This window comes from Falco naumanni, chromosome 2, assembly GCF_017639655.2.
Source record: "Falco naumanni isolate bFalNau1 chromosome 2, bFalNau1.pat, whole genome shotgun sequence".
In the NCBI taxonomy this organism is placed as follows: Eukaryota; Metazoa; Chordata; class Aves; order Falconiformes; family Falconidae; genus Falco; species Falco naumanni.
The window spans coordinates 70,949,529-70,976,590 of NC_054055.1; the positions used below are offsets into that span (position 1 = coordinate 70,949,529).

Below are 27,062 nucleotides of genomic sequence, written 5' to 3' on the forward strand. Positions count from 1 at the left end.
GGAAAATGAGCCTTAGGAGCTATTTTTATTGTGATTTGATGCAACATTAATCAGCATTCTGAAGACGAGATATATTTGAATGTCCCAAGCTGCATATATTTATTTTTCGATGTGTATAATGTCTTTTTCCCTCTAAATCTCTTTGAGGTTGATGCTTTGACTCTCACAGTTTGCAGCCCCCATTCACTACCTGTACAGGGAGCTAATGCGATACGGCAGCATCACCCTCTTTGAAGAGCACCGAAGATACCAATACTTAAAAACACAAAGTGTGCTCTCACTAGTACCTTCCTCCTTATCCCTTCCCGGGTTTTGATCTTCGCACAGCAGATGAGGCACAGTCCTCGGAGGACGGAGAGCAGCTTGGCACCAGCATGGCAACTGTGGCTCCGCCAGCGTGCAAAGGTGATGCCCTGTGGGATGTGCCAGCGGCTGCTCACCTACCTTTTCTTGCTTTTGGGTTTCAGAGGGCGTTCATGCCTCAGGAGTGCTGTTGGAGCAAATTTGTGGGATACCCCTGCTCCCAAGAGGCTTGTGTGGTCCCTGAACCCCCAAAATAGAGCTATGGCCTGAGTTCCAGTCCTAAATATACACATTTATTGTTAAATAGCTAGGCACTTATTTCAGTGTGCTTTCACTGAGGTCTTCAAGCTTTTCAAGCCCCTGGTGCAGTTGCTGCTTGCTCTTCAGATCATGTGTGACTCTGTCCCTTGCCCCAGCCCTGGCACTCCTTGGGGATGGACCCTGAGATGCAGCTGCCTGGAGAAGGTCGCCTGCTGCATCCCCATTTAGCCCTTCGTCAGCCTCAGAGCCAGGGTTTTGGGGAAAAGGCTCCCTACTTGGCATTTCAGCTGCTTCAGAAGCCAAAGTAACCCCAACACCTGTGCAGCGTGGCTGCTACAAGCCATGGGCACCACCACCCCTTATCCCCAAGCCACTAGACCCCAGAGCAGCCCAGAGGGCATGGGCACCCCTCCAAGCCAATTTTCACCCACTCCTTATCACTTGTGATGAAGGACACCCCTCAGCAGGGCACTTGGCTTTGGCTGATTTCTGGGTGCACCTGCCTGCCTGCCTGCCCGCCCGGTTGTAGAGCCATACCGGTGCTGAGCTAGGGGCAGACCCAGTCCCCATACAGAGCACTGTGACAGCAACAGGCCCCCTCCCCAGCTGGCAGGCAGTCAGGCACCATCACCCTCGCTGCAGCTGGTGTCCCACATGCAGCCCCAGTGGTCCCAAGCAGGGGTGCAGAAAGCATCTATCTGCTGCTGCTTCATATATCTGCTGAAATGCACGTTTTTAGTATCTCGTGACAGTAACTAGCAGTGAATTGTCAGGACTTTCACAAAGATGGGGGAAAAACTGCAGAAAAAAACCCAAATATTTAAAGAGCACTTCTGAGTGCAGTTTCAGACCTCACAAGAACAAACAGAAAGAGCAATTACAGCCCAAACTAAAGACTGTTAGGAGTTAATAACCACGTGAGCGTAGCAGTAAAGAACATCAAGAGTTAACAGTCCCAGCATGACAAAAGTTTATTTAATCCTACTCTAAACAAGCAATATAACAAATCCTTGTTAGGAATGAATGATCTCTCACATGTAGCTTAAAATAATCAAATTTTGATTCAAAATACCAAAATAAGTTCGAATGTTATGGGTTCTTCTGCAAGAGATTCAAATAATCTGGTCCAATTTTATTTTTTATTTGTAACATTATACAGATGAATAAATGTGTTCTTTACATAAAACCCACTTGCCCCATTTCAGGTGGGTATGTGTATCTGCCAGAGAGTTACAGACTCTTAAATGTTGACATACTCTGCTGTGCTCAGATAGAAGAGAGATTGTTGTACATAGAAAGATACTGTTTCGGCACCTCTTCGCCTTCCCACCTTGGTTTTGGCCTTCTTTCACTTCAGATTCCCTCCTAGCGCAGGCTCCAAAGGTGAAGTGGAGGCTGAACAGCGTAAGATGTTGGGTCACAGGTACCTCTGAGGCAACACTGATGTGTTCCCAGTCGGGACCTGGAGTCCCTTTCCACAGTTCTGGATCTTATTGACCAGTGTGACTCTGGAGAAAAACAGTGAATCTTTTTGCCTCAGTTTCCTCTTTCAAATTGAATGAGAATATTCATGGGTTTATTTACTTTTTCCAGGTATATAAATAAATAAATGGGTTTGTTTATTTTTTCCCAGCACCTCACAGGGTGCTGGGAAATGTACCTATGCAGAGCTCTCTCACTAGAAAATGGTGTGATAGAATACAGCCCGATAATGAATTGGTACCTGTCTTGATAGGATGGGTCTTATTTTATACTAGTTGATGATCCTGGTAGTGAGGAGGGTAAGTTCTTGTGCTTTGATGTTCAGCTAGAAGGAAGAGTTGGAGGAAGTACCGATAAGAAAATTCTGGCAGACCGTTTGTTCACTCATGGTTGTTCTCTGGCACTACTTTAAGTTGCATATAAACTTCAAGCATGAGACATTTATAAAAATGTGTAGTGAGGGCTATTTGCTGCATCTGTGGAACAGTAAAAACTTCTCTGCTCCTAGTGTGAGGATAGTAGTACACTGAAAAATACCGAATGATTTCTTTAGACTAATAAAGACTCTGCTGGAGGTAGTCTAAGGGTTTATACAACTTCAAGAAAGTTATTTCCATATTTCAAAGGCCTTTATTATCAGTCTCCTACATTTTGCCCATTTTATTCAGTATTTTCATCAGCCATCTCTGCTGTCCTCAGTGCACTAATAATACTTAAATGCCTGATAAACCATGTACATCTGAAGTATTCTCTTTTATCAGTAAAAAAATAATTTGCCTTGAAGGTAATATAGTGGGCTAAATTAATTGCTGATCAAACTGGTTTTACTAGAATGAAACTAGCCCAAGTTTAGGAGATCCACTTTTGACCATTAATATTGTTACTACGAAATTGAATTCTTTAGAAGTCAAGTGTCATCCCTCATACATATGACTTTTTAAATATATATTGCATAATATAGACACAGTATTTTCTTACAAATTATTTGCAGCTTTACTGAATTAACATATTTTTATCTTTAGGGTTTGTTCTTACTTAGATAGCAAACAGATAATTACCCACAGCACTGTCAATATTAAGTCCTGCATATTTTATTTCCACACTCAAAAGTACTTCTGAAATAACAATGTATTCATTGGACTTGATCTGACATCAAATAATAACAAGTTAAATGATACTTAATGCCATTTTTTCAAAGGTGGAGGCCATAGGGAGATCCTATAGGAGACGGTAGAATTCATTTCCTGGGAACTCAGTATCAGATGATCATATATTTCAAACATACAAACCAACCAACCAGTTGTATAATGGAGTAGATTTGAGCAAGCAGTCTTAATTCCAGTCTGATTTTGTAAAACAAAAACAAAACCAAAAACAAACCACCAACAAATCCCTGCATTTCAGTCATGTAACAACCCATTTCCTGCGTGCTTGGCTCATACCAACACTTGCTTACAACACTGCTATGGTATAGAAGTTTGCTCCTGTGGTGCATTCTGACAGCTGATGACAGAAAAAATATTTCACAGAAAGCTTCAATTAACAGTCAATGAGTGGGGAAAAAATGAGCGAAGCCAGTTTGTTTTGTGGATGCACATGACATGCAAACTGAGGCTAGTTTCAGTACTTTGCAAACTGAATTAAATTAACTTCTGAGTCAGTGTGAGTGATAGATATTTTGTTTGATAAAATAAAAAATCACATGTCAACTGAAAAAAAAGAAAGTTGTGTTCACTTTCTCAGCAAAATGAAAAAAAAATACCTTCAGGGCTAATGGCTTCATTTGGGCTACCCCACTCCAGAAAGCGCTTAGGCAGCCTTGTTGCAGTACTAAATACAAGCATATTTTGAAATAAAGTTTTTGAAAGAAGAAAATAAAAGCATAGAATTTCAGACATGCTGAAATTAATCATTTTACACAGAAATTAAACTTTTTTTAGTTATTTAGGGAAAAGCATTTCTCAAATCTAGCAATTGCCAAGCATTTTGGCCAGTCTTCACACTGTTCTTGATGGTGGAACTATTTGTCAGAAAATTCTCTTCAGCTCTAAATCCCTCACACAAGGCTCTAGTTAGAGCCTCGTCCACACTTGAGCCTTTGTGAAAAATGATTGTCGACATTTTTCTCAAGATGACTCAACATTTCCAAAGATTTAGGATAGCAGAAAGCATTATCAGACACCGTTTAGACTTCCAGATGATTATTTTTTACAAGGTGGTTGTGGTAGTTAGTAGCTGGGTGGTAGAATTTGGCAATCAGAATACAATTGTGTCTAATTCATTTTTATACACTACTTCTATTAGTTAAAAAGGGGTATTTCTTTGCAAGTGACATTATGGCCCTGACATATGATTTTTTAATATGACTTTTTCTCAGAAACTGCCAGCATGGTACTGCCAGCATGCCAAGCTGGTGTCCAGAAGAAAATTTAAGAGCAGTGATAAAATGAAAGGGGAAAATAGAAGCTCTTCTTGCAAACAGGAGTTTGTAATAGATATTCTGACACAATATGAATGATGAGGGATGGAAAATTCATAATGGTGTGTAGAAGTGCAACACACACTCTGTGCATAGAAGACTGACCTATAACTCATAAGATAGTGTGTGCCGAGTGAGTTATGAGAGTTGTTCCCTGGTGTATATTTAAAAAGAGACATTAGAAAGGAGATATAGCATGGTTTACTGTTTGAGAGCTAACTTCATAATTTTGTCCAAAAAGTGTTTCTAAAGAAAAAATACATGCTTTATAGACAGATAGATAGATTGCAGTCCAGGTGTTGTATTTCTGCACAGCACGTGCAGGGTCTGAATGCTGGGAGTAAAGCCCTTCCCCTCTCTGAAGGAGCAGCCTTCAGTTGATTATTTCTGCGGTTACAATGTCCAAAGGAGATTATTTCTAAGGAAGAGGAATTTCCCAATTTGACTCCTAGAAGGGGTTATCTCGAAGTGAAACAAGCAGGCCAGCAGTGTTTGCTGCCATCAGACCCCAGGGCAGCCGAGGGTCTGTGCCAGGAAGCCCACAGACAACCCAAGCATACACCTTGACAGGATCTGCAAAACGCAATTTGAATTAAGAGGGTCTCACATGAGCAACCATCCCTTCAGCGCAGCTCCGTGTGAAGCAGAGGAATTATCTGACCGCTGCAGATTCCACATTTTTCTCCCCCCAGCAGTGAAGTTCACAGGCATGTGCTTGCGCCAGGTGCCAGCATCTGCATCCAGCCTCCCTGTCCCTGCAGCGCCTGTGCCCCGAGCCCAAGCACTGCCTGGGCATCCCTTCCCTCCCTCAGCCCATCCCAGGAAAACCTGACAGCTCCTCCTGTATTGTGGTGGGACTGCTATTAATTTGGCGATGTCTGCCCTGCTGGGATTATCTTCTCCCCTTTCTGCGTCTTGTGATCACCACAAAAGCAGAGAGGAGAAAAGAGAATATTATCACTAATGCACCATCTCCAAATAAGTTTGTTAGCATGCTGAGCGTAGTAAAAATGTTAGAACACCCTGGTCAAGGAGGTGGCCCCTCCAAGAGCGGTGCTACCCCCTTCTCCGAGCAGAGCGCACAAGGTACAGGTCTCTGTAACGAGCAGCGACATTCACCCCATGGGGCAGAATGCTGCCTGGCAGTTTGGCTGAGAGCTTTGCTTTCCTTTTGTAGTCTGCCTTGTAAGGAAAAAAAATATGTGTTTTTCCTTATGCCTAGCTTGGCTGCAAATGAAAAGTACTGAGAAACCTGCTCACGGGAGAGGTTTAAGCCCATCCCTCCATTCCTGCAGAAATTTGAGGGCTGAAAATTTTGACAAAAATCATAGCATGTTTAATGCACAGAATTCTCTACAGCTCACTTCTCAGTGTCAAATGGTGGCATGTCAGCCTGGCCATACATGAGTTTTCAGGTCTTTCTGCCCCTTGTTTCTTTTTTTCTTTTTTTTTTTCCCTCTTGCCACACACAGAATTAATTATTTGACAATATATTCTGGCATTGTACTATTTCAACAATAGCAGAATGTAATGGTATGTAATTAGGAGCAGGAACATAATAGTGGTATGAAGATGATTTTGGCAATGAGATTTTTTTTTAATTAAAATTTCATTACTGCAAAAGTGTCATGCTATTGCCCTTTCCAGTGTGTGAGCAACAGTGTCCGTGAATGAAAGGGATGACCCCTGGGGATGGATGGCATGGTTTGTGGCCCCTTGCACCCCAGTCAGGGATTTTCCAGAGGCACTGCTCTTCCATACTGTTAGAACCTGCGAGGGCACAATATATTTTAAAGTCTCTATAGTGATGATTTTACAGTGAACTCCTTCTACTTCTGAGGGGCAGAGGGCTGGGGTTTTTTAGGGTGGTGTCTATGAAGCATCTGGGGTTGCAATTAATCTGTCACACCACGGTACCCGTCAATTTTCTCTATTTCATCCTTGCAGCCCTCATCTTTAAATGACATGGCATGCTCCCTTCCACAGGAGCCAACTGGGTTCTTGTCTATTTCTTTGCTTGTTTTGATCATTTTTTCTCCATCTAGTCAAATAAACCTGTAAATTCAGTGTGTACGCTACGGAACCTCATCCAAAACTATACTGTCTCCTTCCTGACAGGGCTGACAGAGAGTATAATCACTTGTATTGTCCAGAGTACTGTTTACATAAAGGAGCAATAAATACCTGTTGAAATTTTTACTGGAGGCCTCCCAGATGGATGGTTCATTTATTATTGCAGACAGGGTTTCATTTACTTAGTTATTAAAAGAAGCAGGCCGCTACAGCCCATTTATAACTATATTAAAACTAAATGAAGCTATAAGTATTGCAGGCGGGACTGAGTAAAATACTTATAGTGGCTTTCCAGGAAATGGCTAGGAAAAGTATTTAAAAGGAAATGCTGAAAACTTTGGGGGTCCTGGTGTGTCTTTCACAGCCGTGCTTCAACTGGCTGGAGCTTGGGAGGTTACGGAGGAGGTATAGTTCTCATACGTTCCTGTCCTGCTGCTCAGTGCCATATATATATTCTGCAATAGCCTCTCTGTATCCGCCTGTCAGCCATGCACCATTTGGAGGGACTGAATTCACCCGTTCCTCCCCTCTTTTAGCCTTTATTGACATGAAAAGTTCCAGCTTGGGATGTCAGATAATCTTTTTCTTTATCCCAGAGCCAGAATATCACTGAATATCAACTCTGGTTACAGGAGGGGATGGAGCTGCTCCATTGGCACCGATCTGTAAAGCAAAGGAAGGTTCATCAGGTGGATACCAGAGGTCTTAATTTTGAAGGTTATCACCAGAAAGGTCCTGCGCAGCCAGCCATGAAATTAAAACGAAGGTTGTGGATGGTCTTTGTGGCACTTTTCAAGCACTGAGGACATTTCCTCAGACATACTTACCCCTGGAATAAAAATAAATCGGTCACTGGATGGGAAGCACATAGTTGCCTGGGAACTAGATCATGATTTTATTTTGTCCAGCCTCCAACAAATAAAGGGCAGTCCCCACAAGGAAAGACTGGTGTCCCAAAGTGGAAGAAATTGTTGACCAGAAATTGATGGGGTAGAAAAACCTAGAAACAACGAAGTTTAGAATTTTTCAAGCAGAGCTTGTTAGGTTAGAAAAAGGCTGCATTTGCACAATCACGGAAACACCCGAATTTGCTGAAAGCTAGCTCAGCTTCAGTGGTGACGGAAAAGCAGCAATTAGAAATGAAAAAGCAATCTGTGCAGTAGAGATGAAATATAAAATACATGTAACATGAAAGAGAAAGGTAACAATCAATCTAAAAGAGAAATTATAAAATGGATAAAAGGACTGGAGGATACCAGAGGAAAGTTCACGGACAATGAGAACAAGGATTTTCTTAAGGTATAACAAACAACAACAATAAAAAAATTCTCAAAATAGCACCTTATTAGCTGGAAATATTAAAGCTGTTAATAATGTTAGAGTCAGTAAATGTTTTTTTATATGAGAAAAAGCAGGGTGCCTAGTAGACAGGCAGGAAGCTGAACAGTGTCTAGAGACAGTAAATTATTTAAAATCAGTTACCCTAGATACAAATATCCATAGGCCTCAGATCTTCCATGCTACCATACAACTATGAAGACCACTGGCTAGCAAAATCAGAGGGTCGTTTGTGGTGTACCTTGAAATGTGGGGTAAACCCCAGAAGACATCTAATGTTGTGCAATATGCCAAAAGGCCAAGGAAGAAAGTTTAAGGACAGGTCACCTGTCACCTTCTATTGCGCACAGAGTTTGGTGGGAGCCCAAACAGGGTTCCTTTAATACCACTGAGAAACTGAAGGATAAAAGCATAATTATTTGTGTTCAATGTTTTACTTTCAAGGAAAGAAATGTAAGTTCTTATCAACCAAAGCTGATATCATGCTGTGAGGAGCTGGCAACTAGGACGTGGTAGGAAATTACATTCACTGATGGTAAAAATTTGTGGAGGATTACAGAGAAAGAAACAGTGAGGATGGAGCAGCTTATCAAATAGGCTGAATAATTCAATAATTCAGCCTCGCTTAAACAAAGGAGGCTTGACAGAAACCAACATGAAGTTATATGTCCCAGAACAAAGAATGTGCTCCTGACTGAGTTTTTAAGTGGGGACTCTACCCTGCAACACTGAAAAGCCCTTAGAGATGGAGGTAAGCAGGCAGCCGGAGGTCAGGGCCAGCAGGATGCCCTGGCACAGAGACAGGCGTGGGGCTCTGCTGTGTGGGGCAGGGCCCAGGGGGTCACGCAAGGACACAGAGCTGCCACTTTCCCCTATCACTTTGCTGATAGAAGACACTTCTTATTTTGGCACAGCAATGTTTGAGAACCTCTAGCCAAAACTATCTCATTTCGCTTGCCGGACCAGCGAGATAGGGATAAACACCACCACAGCCTTGGGTATGGGTGTTGCTAAATGAACGGTCAGCATCTGCAAGGGAGCACAAGAATATGAATGTGCGGGGTGATGACTCCAGCATGAGGACAGATGCTTGTAATGCTGGGGATTAGGCAGAAAGAGGCTATTTGCAAGGAAATAATCACCGAGTACAAAATCAGATAATGCACCTTCCGCGGGGAGGCTGGGCACTGGCAGTTCCGTCTCAGACACATTAAATTCCCAAAGATTTCTGCCACAACAGCTAACACACAAGGCAGTAGTGCAGTTCATGCACTCTTATTTCATTTCACATTTGAAATGAATATTTTGTAGATGGCAGCATCAGCAATTACTAGGAAATCAGAGGGAGAGCGTTGGTAAATAACTGTTAATCACAGCCGGAGAGCCTGGGGGGAGCAGGGGCAGGGAGGCAAGAAATGGATTGGAAAATTGTGTGCGGCTCATTCAAAACTTTTATTCCCCAAATGTGTTTCCTCCTGTCACACAGGGCATGATTAGCCATGAAACTTTGGTAAGTATTCGGAGTGATTGGACTACTTAGGTGGGTGCTTAGGCTGAGCTGCCAGGACATCGCTCATCACTCTTCCCTCTCTCTGAGTATTCATGCGTTTTTAGGTGGCTTCCTTGCTGGAAGAGTGGGCTCACATGGGTTCATTTCCTCCTTTTTCTGAAGAATTTCTCCCATTTTTAAGGAGCTACTCTGAGTCCTTCTGCCCAAACATGGTTCTTGGGAAGCACTCTGTGGTGCACTTTGTTGCCACCCTGCCGAGATAGAATTCAGGGTATGATTCAATTGTCTTTGTTCTCCCTTCATTTAAAGAGGGAAAACATCACCAGGGCAAACACAGTTGCTTACCGGGGCAGCTGCTGCAGAGGAAACCTTATTTCAGCTTCTGCTGGTAGGAGTGATGGCTGGATCACTTGGAGAGGACTCCGCCGTGCATTTCTAATGAGACCGTCAGTGTAATGGGAATTTAGCAGAGCATTTAGCTAGTTTAAATGGATTTGGAGAGTGGCGTAGACCAGCCTAGATGGATTCAAATCAAGGACAGAAAACTTTTCCTTCAGTGCATCTATTTTTTATTGGAATTGCTAATTCTGTTTCTATGCACTGAGTCCGTTTCTCAGGCTATTAAATGCTACACTCTGGCATTAAATCTCACATTGATATATATGCTTCATTCCAGTATTAAGTACATTAATATTTCACCAGCCTGATTTTACTGGCCTTCTCCCTCTGTTTTTAATTAGATTTGATGTTATTCTATATAATCGTGTTTTCCTACATGTTTCTGTGTAGCAGAACTTGCACAAACTGTTTGTTGAGGGGTTTTTACAACTTAAACATCATATATTCAGAGTGAATTTTAGATGCTGCAAGCAGTGCTTGCAGAGCTCTTACAAGCCTGCTGAAAGCTGTATTACAGCATTTATAAAATATCCTCTTGATCTAGTTGTTTACCTCAATCCATAAACTTTTGACTTTATTTCATATAAAACATGAATGAGTACTACACTTTTCAGATAATATAAATGCATGAGCTTTTTTAATGTGAAACATTTGCATCAGTTATAGCACTAAAGTGAAAAATAATTTCAGCAATCAGAATCTAATTAATTAAAAATTACTACTGTATAAAAACAGCTACTCTTATATTTAGGATTAGTAAACAAAGCTATTTCAAATACCTGTTCTGGCTGTAAGTAAGTAGCAAATATAACTGGCCATCTGTTATGTGCAAGTAACCAAGGTAATAGCATTAGTTTCCCTTTTTTTTCTCATTTTTTTAAAGGAAGGAAACGTGTTCATCTGTTTCTTATGAATTCACCGTACTTCTTACCAGGCATGTTTTTCCTTGCATTTCTCTTTTAGAAAGCAACCAAAGACAGCCAGAAACTTAAGATACATTTGTCTTATTGGAGCTTAAGTCATATTACATACGTGAGCATTCATAGCTGAAATAATCCCAGTAACATAAGGGCACAGTCTGGACAGGAACGGCAGATTCCCACCTGGTGTTCTTTCTCATTTTGCTGGGAACAAGAGTTAAAGGTCTTGCACAGTGTTGTGCCTCCAGGAAGGTTTTGGATTGTTTTTCTACAATGTGAAGCAATATTTTTCTTCTCCTATATGAGTGCATCAGTTGTGAATTCAAACATCTGGAGTCAGTCTGAGAGCCTTCCAGCATACTGCTACTTAGAATAATAACTATTGTCTTTCTGGGTTTCAGGTAATATTAAAACTTATGTCCAGTTCTTAAAAGGTCACTATGCATTTGTGAGAAAGAAAATAAAATGTCAATATTGTGCATTAAAAAATAAGATAATTTTCCAAAACCAGTCTCATTCAGATGAAACATTTTGGTGGCATAAACTTGAATGAGCACTTAGTTATCTGATTTTCATATTTCATCACAACTCTTTGCTTTGTGGGGTTCCTCTTCAGCTAAAGTCAAAGTATTTTTCCACTGGTGAAATTCCTTTCCTACATAATGAGCAGAAATCATAAAAGTTCATAATAAACATGGTATTCTGACTGAGATGCTGGCTAGCACTAAAATGGAACAATATACTTGATCAGATTAACACATTCATGAGATCTTTCACAAATCGCAAAGATGGTGGCTCCTGAATTTATTTAAATGACAATTGCAACATACATATATTTCTGCTCTGGGTTGCAAACCATTGGCATGTTCTCTCCTAAAGCATTAGTGTTAGTGATTTAATTGCTATCAATATCTTTCTTTTCCCACTTCAATTTTTTTTTTTTTAAATTATCAAAATTATCACAAAGACCATATCTTGTATAGTAGCTTAGACCACCAGAGGGACACAGGGAGGCTTTTGTCCCTCATTTTCATAAATTCTCTTGAAAATCTTCAGGGCATCTTCTCTAGTCCTTTGATTTATGTGCCAAAAGGAAATCTCTCTAATCACAAAACAAAACCATAGAGGCATTTTTGGAGAGTTTTATGCCTCAATGAGTAATTTGTGGGGGGGTGGGGGGGAAGGAAAGAATTCATCAGGCTAAGGAATGTGAAATGTATCAGAGGTTAAAGTACAATGCAAGGTGTGATGCCTGCTGCTTCTTTTACGTGCACCAGCAGATGTGAAGGTTAATTCCCAGGCAGGTCCGTGTCTTCACCCTGGAAGAAAATAGATATCCTTCTAAGTAGGGCTATGCTGGAAGGGTCTCAGACTGGCTTCAAACATTAACAGTTGCAACTGATCGGCAACTGACTGTTGGAAGACCATCTCCTCCAGACACCGCACCATGAACATCTCCTTCCCCAGCAGCTCCTTCTTCTCCAGCTCTTTAAAACCCCAAACCCTTTGACCTGGGCCTTGCCTCTACCCTCACGTGTGAAACGTGATGTTACTTTCATGTAACTTCCCAGAGGGGAAACTAGTTATCTTCCTGCTATCCCCTGGACTCTGGCTGGGGCTGAAGATAATCCTTGCTTGGGAATTGACTTTCCAGCAACATCAAATCAGGAAAAAATCAGGAAAAAAGACAGACAAAACAGTGAAGCTGCAAGTCTCAATTTGACCATTCCCTTTGAGCAAGGTGGTTCCCGGGCAGCATTCAATGGCCTCCCATCCCAAACCCTGGGTACTTTTGACCAGGGGCATCTCTTGGCTCTTCAACACGCTGGGACGAGCAGGAGTCCCGCAGGGTCCCTCTGCAGTGCCCCACATGGACACCCTGCCTCAACAGCTTACTGAACCAATGCAGTGAGCAGTCCCGGATAAAACAGGTCAGGCTTTCTGATAAGCTATGTAGGAGGTCTGGACATGCAGTCACATTGAAATTGGCAGACGTTGAATATCGATGCCCTCTAGAAGGCTTTGTGTCTATTTCGCTCTGCATGTAAGAAACCGCTCACCCCCGCTCCTTTCCCACTGTAACTGAGCAGCCCAGCACCCCAGGCTGCAACCCCTTAATTGCTTTTACTGGAGAAAGAAACCAGTTGACTTGCTGAGGCATTGCTCACTATCTCAAACTCATCCTCATTTCCTTTCATTATGTCTCTACCTGACACATTCTTCACAGAGAAAGGAACAAATGCATTAATTGGAGTGCAGTGAGCACTCCTGCCCGGGCCTCCCACCCTTCTGTGCCTCAGCAACCTCACAGAGGCTTCACTAAAAACATGTAATTAGGTTCTGCAAAGTGACTTCCTGACCGTACGCACGCTTTTCAAGTGCAGAAGCCCTAAGTGGTAGTGTGTGTTTTTCAGAGCTGCTTTGAAAACCACCTCATTTGTCTAGCTTTTGTTTACAAAGTTATATTTACTTATCTTCTTACGTGTACCCAAGCACATCAAAGCCAAGTCCATTTCAAGAAATCTTGAAGCCCATGGATGATGTCACTTACTGGCCTGGATTTTGCATATTCTGAAAAAAAGTATTACAGAAAATAGCTATGGATAGGCTGTGCTGAAAAGGCTGTGTTTGCACTTGAGCTTGTCTGTGTTTGTCTGTCCATCCTTGTACTATTTTGCCAGAATACGTAAAGAAATTCCATCCTGAGCAGGGGTTGATTTAAACACGATCTGAAGTGCTATGCTATCATAGGGTGTACCAAAGCTCATTTTGTGCTGAATCTGTGCCAAAGTGCTTTTCAGACAAATTACAAATTAATGTAATGCCTCTTGTGAGCTTAAAGTATTTTTCTTCTGTTCTCCCTCTCTTCAAGTGGGGTCTGCTGGTCCAGTAACGGACTTATTCTTTTAACCATCATCATTGTCATGGTGGAAGCATTATTCAAAAGCATCCAGACTTAAAATTGATCTAGCTTCCTTAAGATGCTTGCTGCAAACTGGAGTCCCCATAACACAAATGCCTCCTCATCACCCCAGGTGTGCTTCAGCCTGGGCTACAAGAGCTGCCTGGTGCCCAAGGAGCCTCCCTCGCCAGGACTACCGGCAGGTGAACCTGAGTTGCCGGTGACAGTGTGTCCTGCTCTGGCTGTAGCTTTGTAGGTCAGGGCTGAGGGCCTCATCTGACAGTGAAAGCAGTCTGGGAACTGGTGAGGACTTGTAGGCATGGATGTTACACCTGTGCAGCTCCTGCCTTTACAAGGTAGACCTCTGCACTGGCAACTTGTCTTAACCTGATACATCGTTGTGACAAATGCATGGATCAGGTGGGCCAAATCCCACTCTAGGGAAAAAAAGCAAGCATTTTATGATGACGTGTTTTTTCCTTTCCCCAGCATTAGGAGATTGTTTGTATGCTGATGGTAGTTCCAAAAGGGGCCACGAGCCCCAGGCAGACTGCTTTTCTTGGAGAGCAGCGCTTCTGAAATGAGAAACAGACAGGGATAACAAAGGCAGGCTAAAACATACAAGCAAAGAGAGGTTGATGGGCCAGCACTGTGGTTTCTTGTTCCTTTCGTGTGGATGGTTCCTGCTCACACTCCTGGTGCCTCACCTTAGCTCCACTCACACCTCCACACAACCTGAAGGCTTTGAAGCATCATAGTTCCTTCTAATCACAGATGCATAATACACAGGGGTTTTATGTTGATACAAAAAGCCAGGACACTAATAAATGCGTAGAGCTACCTAGAACATTTCATTATACACTTTTGATTTTCTAGTTTCCATTTAGGGGAAGAGCTGAATCGCTAAATCTTAAATAATGTACTTAACTATCACCTCACTAGCAGAAATTCATGTACTCAGACTCAAGGTAGAGCAAGGAGTTATACCCTGGGTGCTCTGCTTTTCACAGAATAACCACATTTCTCTCTGGTTAAATCACTATCAGTGCAGATTTTGTCACATTTAATTACATAGTGCCCAATCCCAGATCTGAACTTTCTCTTTTCAAGCACTTGTTTTCTCAGGGATGTCCTAAACATATCTAACTCAAAAAACTGAGCAATTATAAGGTTGTTTGGATCCCTGTAAGTGGTGGAATCCAAAGTCAATGTGGACCTTGCGGTGTTTACAGGAAGCTTTGCTTCTCTGACATATTTTAGCCCCTAGGAGCTATATCCCGTGTCATTTGTACCCATCCCATTTGCCCACTTCTCAGCAGGACTTCTTAACTTGGCTGGTGGCTGCATTGATACGGCCACCAGAGCTTTTGCTGACTCGGGAAATGGCAAAGCAAGCTTTTCCCTGCCTGTGGACATATTGACAGATAAAACATGCAAAAGCCTTGCTGTGAGATTGTCAAGTCCCTCTGACTCAGTGAGTGTCCTGTATGTTCTAGGTGTCTGCACTGCAGACAGGTTTTATAGAGGAAAAATCTTTTATAGAGGAAAAAATGGGAGTTTCGGCTCTGACCCCTGATCCTGTTCTTATACAACTATGTTGACTGAAAGGTGCTGCAGGGAAATAGAGAAAGAGTTGTGACAGCAGCAACAGGCAGGGACTGTACAGATATTGAGCAGCTGAGGAGAGGCTGGTTCGGCTTGTGCTCTTTTAAGACACGGCACACCATGTAGCCCATGTAAGAGTCACGCTTTTCAGGCACGCTCTTGGAAGATCTAGGCACAAGTACAAGGAGGTGGTTTGAAATTACTACATATGTCTTCTTGAGATATTTACACTCTGGGGACCACCCACATCACAGGATGTGTTTGAATTGCTCACCAAGCTTTCTTCTGGAGTCGAGAAGAAATTATAGATTCTCTTTCCCCAGAATGCAAGAAGAAACAGCAACTTTTTCTATTATTATTATTATTGCTATCGTTGTCATTATTACAGAGGTGGTTTTTTAAAACCAGTTCTCATTCTTGAAGACCTTTCAAGCACTAAGGGAAATCTTTGCACCTCTTCAACTCCTTTAACTGCTGGTTATTTAACCCTACCTTGTAAAAAAAAATGCATGGAGGTAAAAACAAACTCCTCTTCTTTGTGAGCCAGTTTAAGCAAGTTGAAGAAAGGATATGGGAAGGGAGGATGAAATCCCCGTTACAAAAGATGCATTATTTTCTATGTTTTTATGACAGTGAAATCCTTGTGGATACTCTCGTGCACTGAGACAATATATTTTAGTTTTAATTGTTTCAGTCAATGTCAATTTTACATCAAACATGCAATAAAGTAAAAATGGCCTTTGGGAAACATCACTGAATCTTATTTTGTGCTGCAGTACTGCCAGTGTAAATATCTACTTCTGTTTTGTAAGCTCAAAGCCAAACAGAGCAAAATTTTCCTTTCAGAGAGACTACTGACCTGTCAGCATCAGAATTATTATTTTTAGCATATAAAAATTGTTTTTCAGTGATTGTAATAACAAGAACCTTTGCAAAATCCATTATTACTCTAGTAAACATTTTCTCTCAGGCAGTAATAGTAGGAAATGAATTAAGAAGTTAGTTGATAGCAACTGGATAAGAAAAAATTATAAAGTATCACATCTACAGTTACTAGGATAAAACATATTTTCTTTCCATTTAAATTATTAAATGCTTACAGTAGCTCAAAGAAAACATCATATCTAACGCATTTTGGTACATTATGATTTATTCTACTGCTTACTTTCCAGAATGCTAGAAGATGACCTCAAGTTAAGCAGTGACGAAGAAGAGAATGACCAGGTAAGAACCAGATAACTAACATGTCACCTGTAGTGTGTTTCATGTCCAGACTAAGCTACTGCAAATATATTGCTAATGCTTTTTCAAAACATACATAAAGGTTATCAAAATACATGGCAGTACTGTAACTGGAGTAACAGATGTTGCTGCTGTGAGCCAGCCCACGTGTGCTAACTGCTGGATTGGTGGGGAACAGTATGCATTGCTCTTGATTTATTACCTTGATGTGACCCAGAAGGTTTTTGTATCAGTCTCTTTCTGATTTGATTTTTGTTTGTTTTAAAGAACAGCTAAAAAGGGGAGAAACAGGAATTCTGGATTAAGGGTTCAAGCCAAACCTTGCAGTCATGAGCTGGCCTCAGGGATTAGCTGCTGGGCTGCTTACCTCTTACTTGCCTAAAGCCTCGCCAGCATCCCCCCGGCCCTTACCTCTCCTCTGAGCATTTTCAGTCCTGTCTCTGTGTGGCCCATGTGTGCTAAGAAAGCTAAGGACAGCTGAGAGAAAGCCTTGGCTGAGCATTTGGTTCAATCCATAACACAGCAATCAGGGCACTTGCCTGGGTTTTAACAACCCCAAACAACCTGACTGGGAGCAGCTACATCAGCCAAAGTTTTCCATGGGTCAGGAGAGCTGGGTTTTGTTGGTGGGAGGAGGTTTCTCCCCATTTTTTCTTAAAACATTGCTGTGCTGTGTTTCGTCCAAATAGTTAAGTACTTGCTAGAATAGGGCTGGATCGTGACCTGCCCATGGCTGGCTGAGTGCCTTATTGCCCAGTGGTGCTATGCCACGCTCTCTCCTTAGCATACTAGCATGGGTGATCTGTTAGCGGTGAGAGGCAAGAGACGCTTCCCTTCCTTCTTGCACTAAAATGCATGTGTGCCTTCACTAGGCATATGAGGGTAGTACTGCCTCTGGCTGCACTTCACAGATGGATCCAAACCTGGATATAACACGGGTTTCAAATATAATTACTTCAGTCAGGGGTAACTGGAGCTATCCAGACTTGAAATTCAGGATCTTAGATAAATAATTCTAGGTATGTAGGCATGAAGCTCTTCCAGGGTTTTCTTTAAGTTTTGTTACTAGAAGTCTCTATTTTACAGTATATTCCAAGCAACAGGTAAATCAAAACCTTTTAATATTTATGCTACCCCATTATTTCATCTATTTTGAGCAAAGCTTCTTGGTGTTAAGAAGATTCAGCACATAGATACAATTATTTACATATTTATACAATTTCTTTTTGTTTAATGTATTTCATCCTGAAACACTTCACATTTAATTATTCTACCTGCTTGTCTAGATAGTTTAAAATACAGCGCATAGACAGCATAGGGCAAAGTAAAGTGAGGGACAGGAGGGACATCTGAAGAATAACAATAGCACACCAAGGTGCGGTAGTGCTTGCAGGGAGGAGCTGGGTGGTAGGGAAGGGAAGAGCCAGCAGTCAGGAGTGGTGGCTTGTCCTTCAGGTGAGAAGGGAGATGGGATCCTGCGTGAGGGATGTCAGTGTGGAACAGGCTGTCGGAGCCAGAGAGCTTGCTTAGTAGCAAGCAGAAAAGCACACGTGAGTGAAAGTGTTTATCGTACAGGAGATAAAAGAACATTGCTAGGGATTGTGGAAAAATGCTGCTGTTTGAGCACGCACACTTGATACCTTCAGCTTAGTGCTGCCACTTACAACTGTTAACATCTTTCCTGTGCTGGGATTGCTCAGTATCATGTGTGCTACGCAAGGTCTTTGCTCAGTAACCTGAACTTTAAGGTGCAGCTGATACAGCCCGAGTCTTTCACCTCAGTGCTTGAACAAGCTCTGCAGAGCCAGGACAGAGTTTGCCACCCACAAGGCAAAGAGCAGAGCTGAGATGCCATTACTCACTTCTAATCGTCACAGGCCCTAGCCTGAGCAACTCTCAGCAATTACTTTGTGATTTGGTCCCCTTTATTAGTCATGGTTTTTTCTAACTCGACCGTACAGATAAAAACCTCTGGAGGCGCAGGCTGGCTCCTGCTATATGAAATGTTTTGCAGAACCTCAGCTGAGACTTACAGGTTTGCTTAACAAACAATTCTAAATAAATATGCCTGCTGGATAAACAAAACACTACATTTCCATCTACCTAGCAGGAAGTGGGCCCAAAAAAGGATAACAGAGACCCCCTCTGCCAATAAATGCACAGATTACAACATGGATCTGTGTCTAAATGTCAGTGGGAAAAACGGTTTCCCTTTACTTCCTAATTCAGGGGCTCTTTAATCTCAGACCTCCTTCTGAGCTCAGGAACAGGAAAGAAAGAAATCAAAGATGAAGGCGTAGGAACAGTACATGAGTGATTCCCAGATATTCTGTACATAATTAACATTTGAGCAACCAGACTCATTTAAGTAGCCCAGTTTCTCAGAGGGCTGAGGGGGAGCTTTACAAGAACTGGGAAGCTTTTCTTTTTGCTGATTTCTAAAGGGGGAAATTTAGGGGAAAGACTTGGAAAACTTCGGAGGAGATTTTGTGTTTGCGTCCAAAATCGCCATGCAGCAAACAAGATTTCTGAAGCAGTGCAGAGGGGGACAGGTGCTTCTGTGCTCCCCGGGCTGGCATTTGCAGGGCTGTGACTGACCCAGGGAATGTGAGTCACGGATGAAAGAGGCCAAATGCAAGACAGAGGCATGATTAAGAGCTTCAGGACCGCAGTGGGCAAGGCATTCCCAACCCTTCCCTCCGCACCAGCAATTAAGGCAGTGAGATTCACAGACCCAGGAGAGGCAAAAGAGGCTGGGTTTGAGCTGAGTGTGTGTGCACCCACAGTAATTACATTATCCACACATATTAGTCTCTTAATTTTAATTACATAAATGTATTTTTCCTCTTTAATGAGCGTAGTTTATCCATTTAAACTGATCGTTTCAATTTTACAGGCAGTGATCATAGGATCTAATATGCAGAGGGAAAATTTCCTGTTGGCATATTTTACATCACAGAGATTGAAGAAAATACACTTTTTAATCCCCAATCAATATCTGAAGAGCATGCAATTAACAGATACCAAGGTAGTTAACATAAATCTGCAAGTTAAAGAGCCAATTCATTTTGATTTATAACACATAGAGTAATAATTTCATCATCGTCTCTCCCAGAAAGCATCTGAAGCTTTGTAGCATGAAGATGTCAAAATAGTACTTAAGATTGTTCAGAGTACTGAATTGTAGTGGTTATTGCCTTTTGGTTCCTTGAAGTGTGGCATAGCACATGAAACAGTCCCCATTATAATATCCTGCTCTTCTCTATAGAGGTCACTGGATAACTTAAATCAGTCTTGGGTGAAATATTAAAAGGAGATTGTCAGTTGTAATATGAACAATTCTCTTTTTCTGCCTCTACTTGTCCTTTTACAATATGAAAATTTTGTAATAGAAAGTAGTTCCTTTAAGGGGAAAAAGATCCCTGGCATCATTTGTGCAATTCATGTCAGTCAATAGCCAAATAAATTAACTGACTGGTACGCATACATGGAATAATAATCTAGCATATTTTTGCAACCCAAGTCTGTTTCCTTGTATGCATTTTTTCTGCGCGGGATCAGGTTGGTTGCCGCTGAAGTTTTGTGGCTGTGAAAATTTATTACCCACAGAGTCAATCTGCATTCTGGTTGCCAAGTCTGAATAAATAGAGTCATTGTGCTTGTCTGGAATATGTAACCAAAGTTCATCGAGTCAGCTTGACTTTCACATCCCATGGGATTCATAAAAGCCAACACCCTGGTATGTGCTCTTGATTCCTGCCAAAATTTTGTAAAATTGTATAAACAGAAGTTGAAGAAGCAATCAGAACACACTCCCAGGGACATAACTCTGCACTCCAGCCCCTGCTGTATCTCGAAAGGAAAGACCCAGCTTTAGTATTCTTTTAAAAAAAAAATCATATTTTTTACCTGTGGCAGCAGGTAAATGCCAGGGGTAAAAGACACCCTCTATGCATAATGTACAGGGAGGCAACAAATAATCCCCTTGGATTCGTTAGTTTTTCTCATGTGCCCTGTGCCAAAGAGGGAAGGCAGCATTTGCCTGAAAGTCACTGCCCACCTTAAGAAGGGATGAGGACAGGCTGGTCCTGCTGGGTCTGAGCAGTGTGAGTGAAACCAGCCCCTCCACAGGCAAGCCAAGACAAACAGAAAGCCGTGTCTCTTCACAGGAGACCCTGGGGGAAGAGTAGCCTCGAGAAAGTTCACCAGGAACAGCTTCAGTGCAGTAAAATGAAAGTCTCAGCAGCCTGGTCTGGCTCACCACCCAGAGCCCCACAGGGTGACAGCAGGCCACCCTGCCCAGCACCCTCCCGGGGGTCCCAGGGCTGCCCCCCACCCACAGCAGCCTGGGGACAGGCAGGGTGGCCTGCTAGCCCTGGGGGACCCGTCCCTGCTCCAGCATCACCTGGCCATGGCTGACCCAGTAAACTTGGTGTGAATTCAAGTTACACCCTCAGCTCCAGTGGGGATGTATGTGCATGTATTTTGTCCCCATCACATATATGCTGAGGGATGCCAGGGCTAAGCACTGGAAATTCATCTTTCTGGCAGGACTGTTTGCAGCATAGGCATTTAGGAGCAGCCAAATCCATCCTGTCATTGCAATAGGACAAAAGTCCATATACGTGGTCAATGGCAATCAGTGTGGCTGTGTCGCTTTGTAAACAACATTAGGAAATATTTTATTTTTTTTTTAATGAAAATCATGTTTCATTTCTGTAATGGTAGCCAGAAACAAGTGAGAAAGAATGAATGTAAAGACAATTTTTTAATAATGTGTACAACGCTTCCCTTACACTTCTCGGTATGGACTGACAATCAACAAAAAGATAAAAATTATCCTGAAATGAATGGTCATGTGTCCATCTTCTTCCAGAAGTAAGAACTTTTAGTAGAGCCTTTATAAGCACTGCTTCTGCATATGAAATGTAATATTCCAGCTAATTGGAAGCCATCTGTAATGAATTTTGAAACAAATTGAAAAAGGGGCAAAGCAGCTACAAGCTTTCTTTCCAAAAGACCTCCTCTGTAAGGACAGCACTTTTTTTAAGTCGAAGATCAGGTGAGCAAAGCGCAGTCAGGTACCTCTAGAGAGAAGAGTTATATTGGGCAAATTATAACACACCACTGCATAGCCCTGTTCATTACTAGAGCTATTTTTAGGCAGTGCTAATTGCGTTCACATATGCCATGTCCAAATATTTCAACCACATTAAGTCATTTTCGTGTTGTGCTCCTTTTTATTCATGTCTTCATCAGTGCAATACTTGATGCTTGATCAGAAGGAAAAATGAGTGAAAAAGGAGATGAGAACACTCAGCACCGGGAAAAAAAGCACAGAGCCTGCATCACCATTGCAAATTAATTTCTCTTTCAAAAAAAATGCCCTGTTAAACTTGAGGGGAAAAAAAAATATCTTTCTGATGAGAAGTTTTTCACTCCACTGAGCACAGGGAACTTATTTCATGAAGTCTGGTCACATACAAGTTTGACTGCAACCAAAACTGCACAAAGCAGTGATAAGCAAAAGTGGAAAAATTAAGTTTTGGGTTAAGGAATAGCTGGAACCTCAGGTGGTTTTGTATTTAATCCAAATGCTTCTGTCACTGTGATGTGGGTGTGTTTTTATAGTGGAGGAATAGCCACTGGAACAGACTTTCTTAACTCGGCTAAGTCCATTATTTCCTGTGTATTACAGAAGCAATCCTTTTGGTATTCAACTTAACTAAAATCCAGAGTAAGATTTAAGCCAGCTGAGCCAAGCTTTTTTGTGGTTTGCCAACTCTGATTTTAAAATCTCTGTGACATCTAAATTTGTACTTGCACAAGGCATGACAAGAAGACCAAGATTGCCTCACTGAAACTGTCAGATGAAACAAAATAAGAGCTCAGTCTTGTCCTGCCAAACTTGGCTCACATCACTGCCTATCTTACAAAATCAGATTCAATGCCTGGCATGCACTGGCAGGCAGGATCAAGCTCTAAATTTGAATGCCACCACCATGAATGACAGTGAAAAAGGTTAGAGATCAGCTTGGCTCTTGGACGTGCACAAAATTTGGGGAAATTCAAACATGACACTCTGATCTCCATGCCTCTCAGTAGTAACCTCTAAAAAAAGACTGGAAAATAAACTTAAAATACAAGGGCATCTTTCATGTCTCTTCATGTGGATGCAGTGACCAAGTTTTAGCTCTAGTAAATCTCCAAAGCCTGCCTTTTTCCACTGGTATCACCTTTTTCCAAGTCTAACAGTTTCTCTCTGTATCTACTGTAACTTCCTTAACCCCATCCTCTTTAAATCTTTGGTTAGGTTGGGGCTTCCCCCCCCCCTCCCCCCGCCCCCCGAACCAGAATTACTGTACAAACATCTGGTTTGACTGGCATGGGAACAGATCCCACTGCAATCAATTCAGCAGTGTCATCTAATTTGGGGTGTAAGGAAGGTTTAGGCTGGTTTTCCCTTGTCCCTGTTTCTCATGAGCCCTTCAGCCCACGCACTGCTCCTCCTGCTGCAGAGAGCCCTCGCTGAAGCCAGCCACCATGCCTGAGCCTTCGCCCCACTCAAGCGTGGCCGCAAAGCGTCTGTTTGCCTTCAGGCAAATTCATTCCAGCATGCCTGTAAGAGAACAGTTAAATAACCAGCAGTCACAAATAATTTAGAGCACAAATTAGTGTCGTTTGTAATGTTGCAGCTATTAAAAGCTGTAAGAAGAGACCATACCCAGCTTGTGTCCACACGTGTCCATGCACTCATGCATGCATACGAACACAGGCTCACAGCCTCTCTAGGAGCTGCTGTTGCTCTCTGCAAGGCAGAAGGCCACATTCTCTTTGCTTCCCTCAGCTTTTCAGCTCAGGCTGAGGTGGTATCAGCATGAGGACTTGTGTCAAGGAGATGTGGCACGCAGAGATGCATGACAGCAGAACAGAGAAAGAGGCAGCTGAGAGCATGTCAGTAAACAGAAGGAAATAAAAAAAAAAAAAAAAAGAAAAGAAAAAGGAAAGGGATTAAGGAATAAAAAAGAAATTAATGAAGAAAATAAACTGGGGGGGGGCGGGGGGGAGGGAGGATATTATAAGCGAGTAGCAGCTATATTAGAACACGATGAGAAATAAAGGAAAAGAGCCAGCAGCCAATCCATCAAAACTAGCATTTAAGAAAAAGGGACTGGGGAACCACTGCTGCAATTTCTTCTGAACCCAGGATGAAATCTTTCTGCTCTGATGTCAGTGGGAGTTTAGCCTCTGATTTCAATCAACCTGGGATGTTATCCCCTCTCTTCTTTTTTATGTCCTAGCACAATCCAAGCAGATACTTGTGTAGTAGCAAACGCATCACAGTCAATTGACGTAGCACCTCCCTGGGCAGAGTTACCACTGTTTGGGGAATTTAGGCTTGTATTTCCCTTGTTTTCATATATATAGGGGTTTGGAAAAAATCTACTTTAATTTCTGAGCTTTCAGACTTCCCAACAAATCTTGTAAAGCCTGTAGCACAACACTGACAATTTTTGCCTGCAACATCCTAAGTGTAAGGAGCACTTCAACCAAGTTACCTTTTCCTGGGTAAAAAAGACTACTTCTGGGGAGACAGAGGTTTTCCAAGATGACCACTGCTTCACCTGCAATGACTTTCCTGCAGTGAAATCAGAAATTAACTGTTTTATTAATGTAAAGTACCAAGGACCTTTCTTCTGCTCATCTCCACTGAAGAAGATGAAAGTTAACTCCTCTGCATTGAAATCCTGTGTGCTTGTTGGGGCCAGACTGCAGGACAAATCTGAACAGATGCAAGACAGAAAACTCAATAGCATTCTTTGTATGGTTAATACCCATGCAGATTATACAGTAATTTTGAGGTCCAAATCACTTAACAAGTCTTAACTACTTGATACAATGCCCCTGAGAGGTATTTAGATAGAGCTAAGAAAGAATTATTATCTCTGTAGAATTGACAGGGAGACTGAGACTGAGATGTGGCTTGTTCAAAGCCACATGGCAAGTCAGCTGCAAAGCCAGGATTAGTGCTTGGGTCTTTCACTCCCAGGTGCCATGTTCAAGTCACTAGACTGTGCTGCCCCTGAAGATTAATAAGGATTAATGGGCAAAGCAGAGGAGAAAGAACAATGTATGCCAGAAATATAATAATAAAACTCCAGGGTGAAAAATGAATACTGAGGTGTTGAAAGGCCTGGAGAAATCATGAAAATCCAGGAAGAGTTTTATAGTTTCTCCAAAGATGTAGCTCTGATGATAGCCAACTTCAAAAGGGGAAGAGAGGGAGACCCTTTTAAGTCTTACAGCCTGTAAATCTTAAATAAATACCAACCGGACAGTGAAAATCACATTCATACATTTATATTGCAAATTTACAGAGAAACACTTAAGCTGCAGTTTACAAGTGATTTTAAATCCCTCAGAAATCCACACTGGAAAGCAATTCTCAAACAAAGCCCATAGGAACAGCGAGGAGAATAATGCAGTGAGAGAAGGCACATTAGGAATCACTTACAATAAATTGCCTGAACTGAGCTCCTCGGGCAACTCCTTGTGGCCTCGAGACACTCACGGGCGCTTAAACAGGGCCAGTCTGTAGGTGTGAGAGGGTTTCACTGCCTCCGGTTTGAGCCCTGATGAGAGCGTCGTTGCAACACTGTGCAGCTCTGCACTCTTCAAGAAGAACACTGAAAAAGCAAAACACTGAAGAGGGCTTCAAGATGGGGGAGAGAACATTGGAGTGAAAGAGATCTGTGCAATGACCTGAGCTTGTCTGAAGCAGGGCTGGCGACTGGCTTGATCACGGTCTATAAACACCTGCATGGGGAGAGAAGCTGTGAGGCTGGAAGTCAGCTCTATCTTACAGGCAAAAGTGTAACTTCTAGTACAAGAAGGTGCCTATAAACAGAGTTGGACTAAACTCACATTTTAACACAGAAGGTGAAAAATTGTGCATGTGGTTGAACTGAGGTGGGTTCATCACAACAGGATTATCCAGAAGTTTTACACTAGGTCCATAACAGCTCCCAGATCCGAAGCAGAAAAAAAACAAAACCACCCCTGGACAGTCCTGTGGCCTTATGGCCACATGTCCTTATGGCATGCAGTCAGGTTGTGCCCTTCACAAAATTTTCTTCCTAGCTTCACTAGTTTAGGAATAAATCACATTTAAGCTAAAACCAAACAAAATTGTGGGAAATTAACACAGAATCAACATGGAAGACATATGAAGAGTGAAATGTGAAAGAAGACAGATATACAAGTATTTGTTCTGGTCTGGTTCCCAAATGGCAGTATATAGTAGTGACATCTTTCTTTACCCCTGGCTTGAAAAAAGTGCATCCACAGCTCACTAACTGCTGTCCAATACAGGGTGACATTCAGCATTCTGGGTGGTTGCTGATATGGGAGATGCTGACTTAGAGCATAAACAGGTCACTGCTCAGTTCCAGGGCAACACCTACCACCAAGAGAAAGGCAAACAAGACGCTCTGGAAGCAATGCAATTTACTCATGCACAGGTAGTACATATTGTTACACTGTCACCAAAGAAATGGTTCAAATTCTCACCTTGTGTACACCTGCATCATCTGAGTGAAGTCTCTGGTATAACTGGTGTAAGCCCATACAATTGTGTAACTGAGCTCTTTCGCGATAACAGTGATGAATCCATAGGACAGGAAGAATGGAAAGCAAAATATTTGAAGCTGCTAGTGGTCAATTTATTGGCTTCTACTTGCCAAAGTGTGCTGTGGATAAGCTATAGGAAAATGCATCCACAGCCAGCCTGCAGTGTCTCCAAAACACTTTTCCAAGCCCAGCAGAACACTTGAGTAGTTCTCATTTACTTCTTATCCGAAAATGTCTGCAAGCCCAGCAGTTTATGAACCATTCTGTTCCAAACAGATTTTTAAAAGAAAACAAACAAAACAAAACAAACAAAAAAAAATAAAAGAAAAGAAAAGAAAGAAGGAAAGAAAAACAACCAAACAAAACCAAACCCCACAGCAGGGATTTCTGGGGAGCACTCTTGACACTCTTGTTATCTCCAGCTCAATTCAGCTCTATTCAGCTGTACTCAGCTGTATCCAGCTGTATTCAACCTGTTCTGCTCACTGCTCAGTCCCAATTACAATGAGCTAGCTCATTGCTCAGTCCCAATTACAATGAAAGTATTTAATTTCCTCTTTGATTTCCCTCCAACAACAGACTGCAACTTGTGACACTTCAAGTAATTTTGGTAGCTCGTTTAACACACACTGAAACCTGAATATTTGCTGATTATGTTCCCAAGCTCTGGCTCATTGCAGTAAAGGATGGAGAAAGGAGGTGCAGTCTCCGGAGACTGAGAACCCGACCATGATTACTGCTGGCTGAATACTTGTTTTGTCCCAGTAGTCTTGGGGTACATCTAGAATCTTTCATGAATGATTAATGAACTATAGGCAGATCAATGAAACTCTGCCCTAAACGTATCTGTAACCAACTCACGTGGGGGTCGAAGAAGTCTAACCAGCTGGTATCCCGTAATTTGCAATTCCTGATGTA

General features: G+C 42.1%; 1 protein-coding gene across 1 annotated transcript in view; it reads left to right on the plus strand.

Moving 5' to 3' along the window:
• Window positions 1-27,062, plus strand: part of AFF3 (AF4/FMR2 family member 3) — a 280,973-nt gene that overhangs the window by 170,536 nt on the left and 83,375 nt on the right. Inside the window, exon 8 of the mRNA XM_040584169.1 lies at window positions 16,445-16,496. Within this exon, the coding sequence (XP_040440103.1) occupies window positions 16,445-16,496 (52 nt within the window). The remainder of the gene's footprint in view (window positions 1-16,444; window positions 16,497-27,062) is intronic.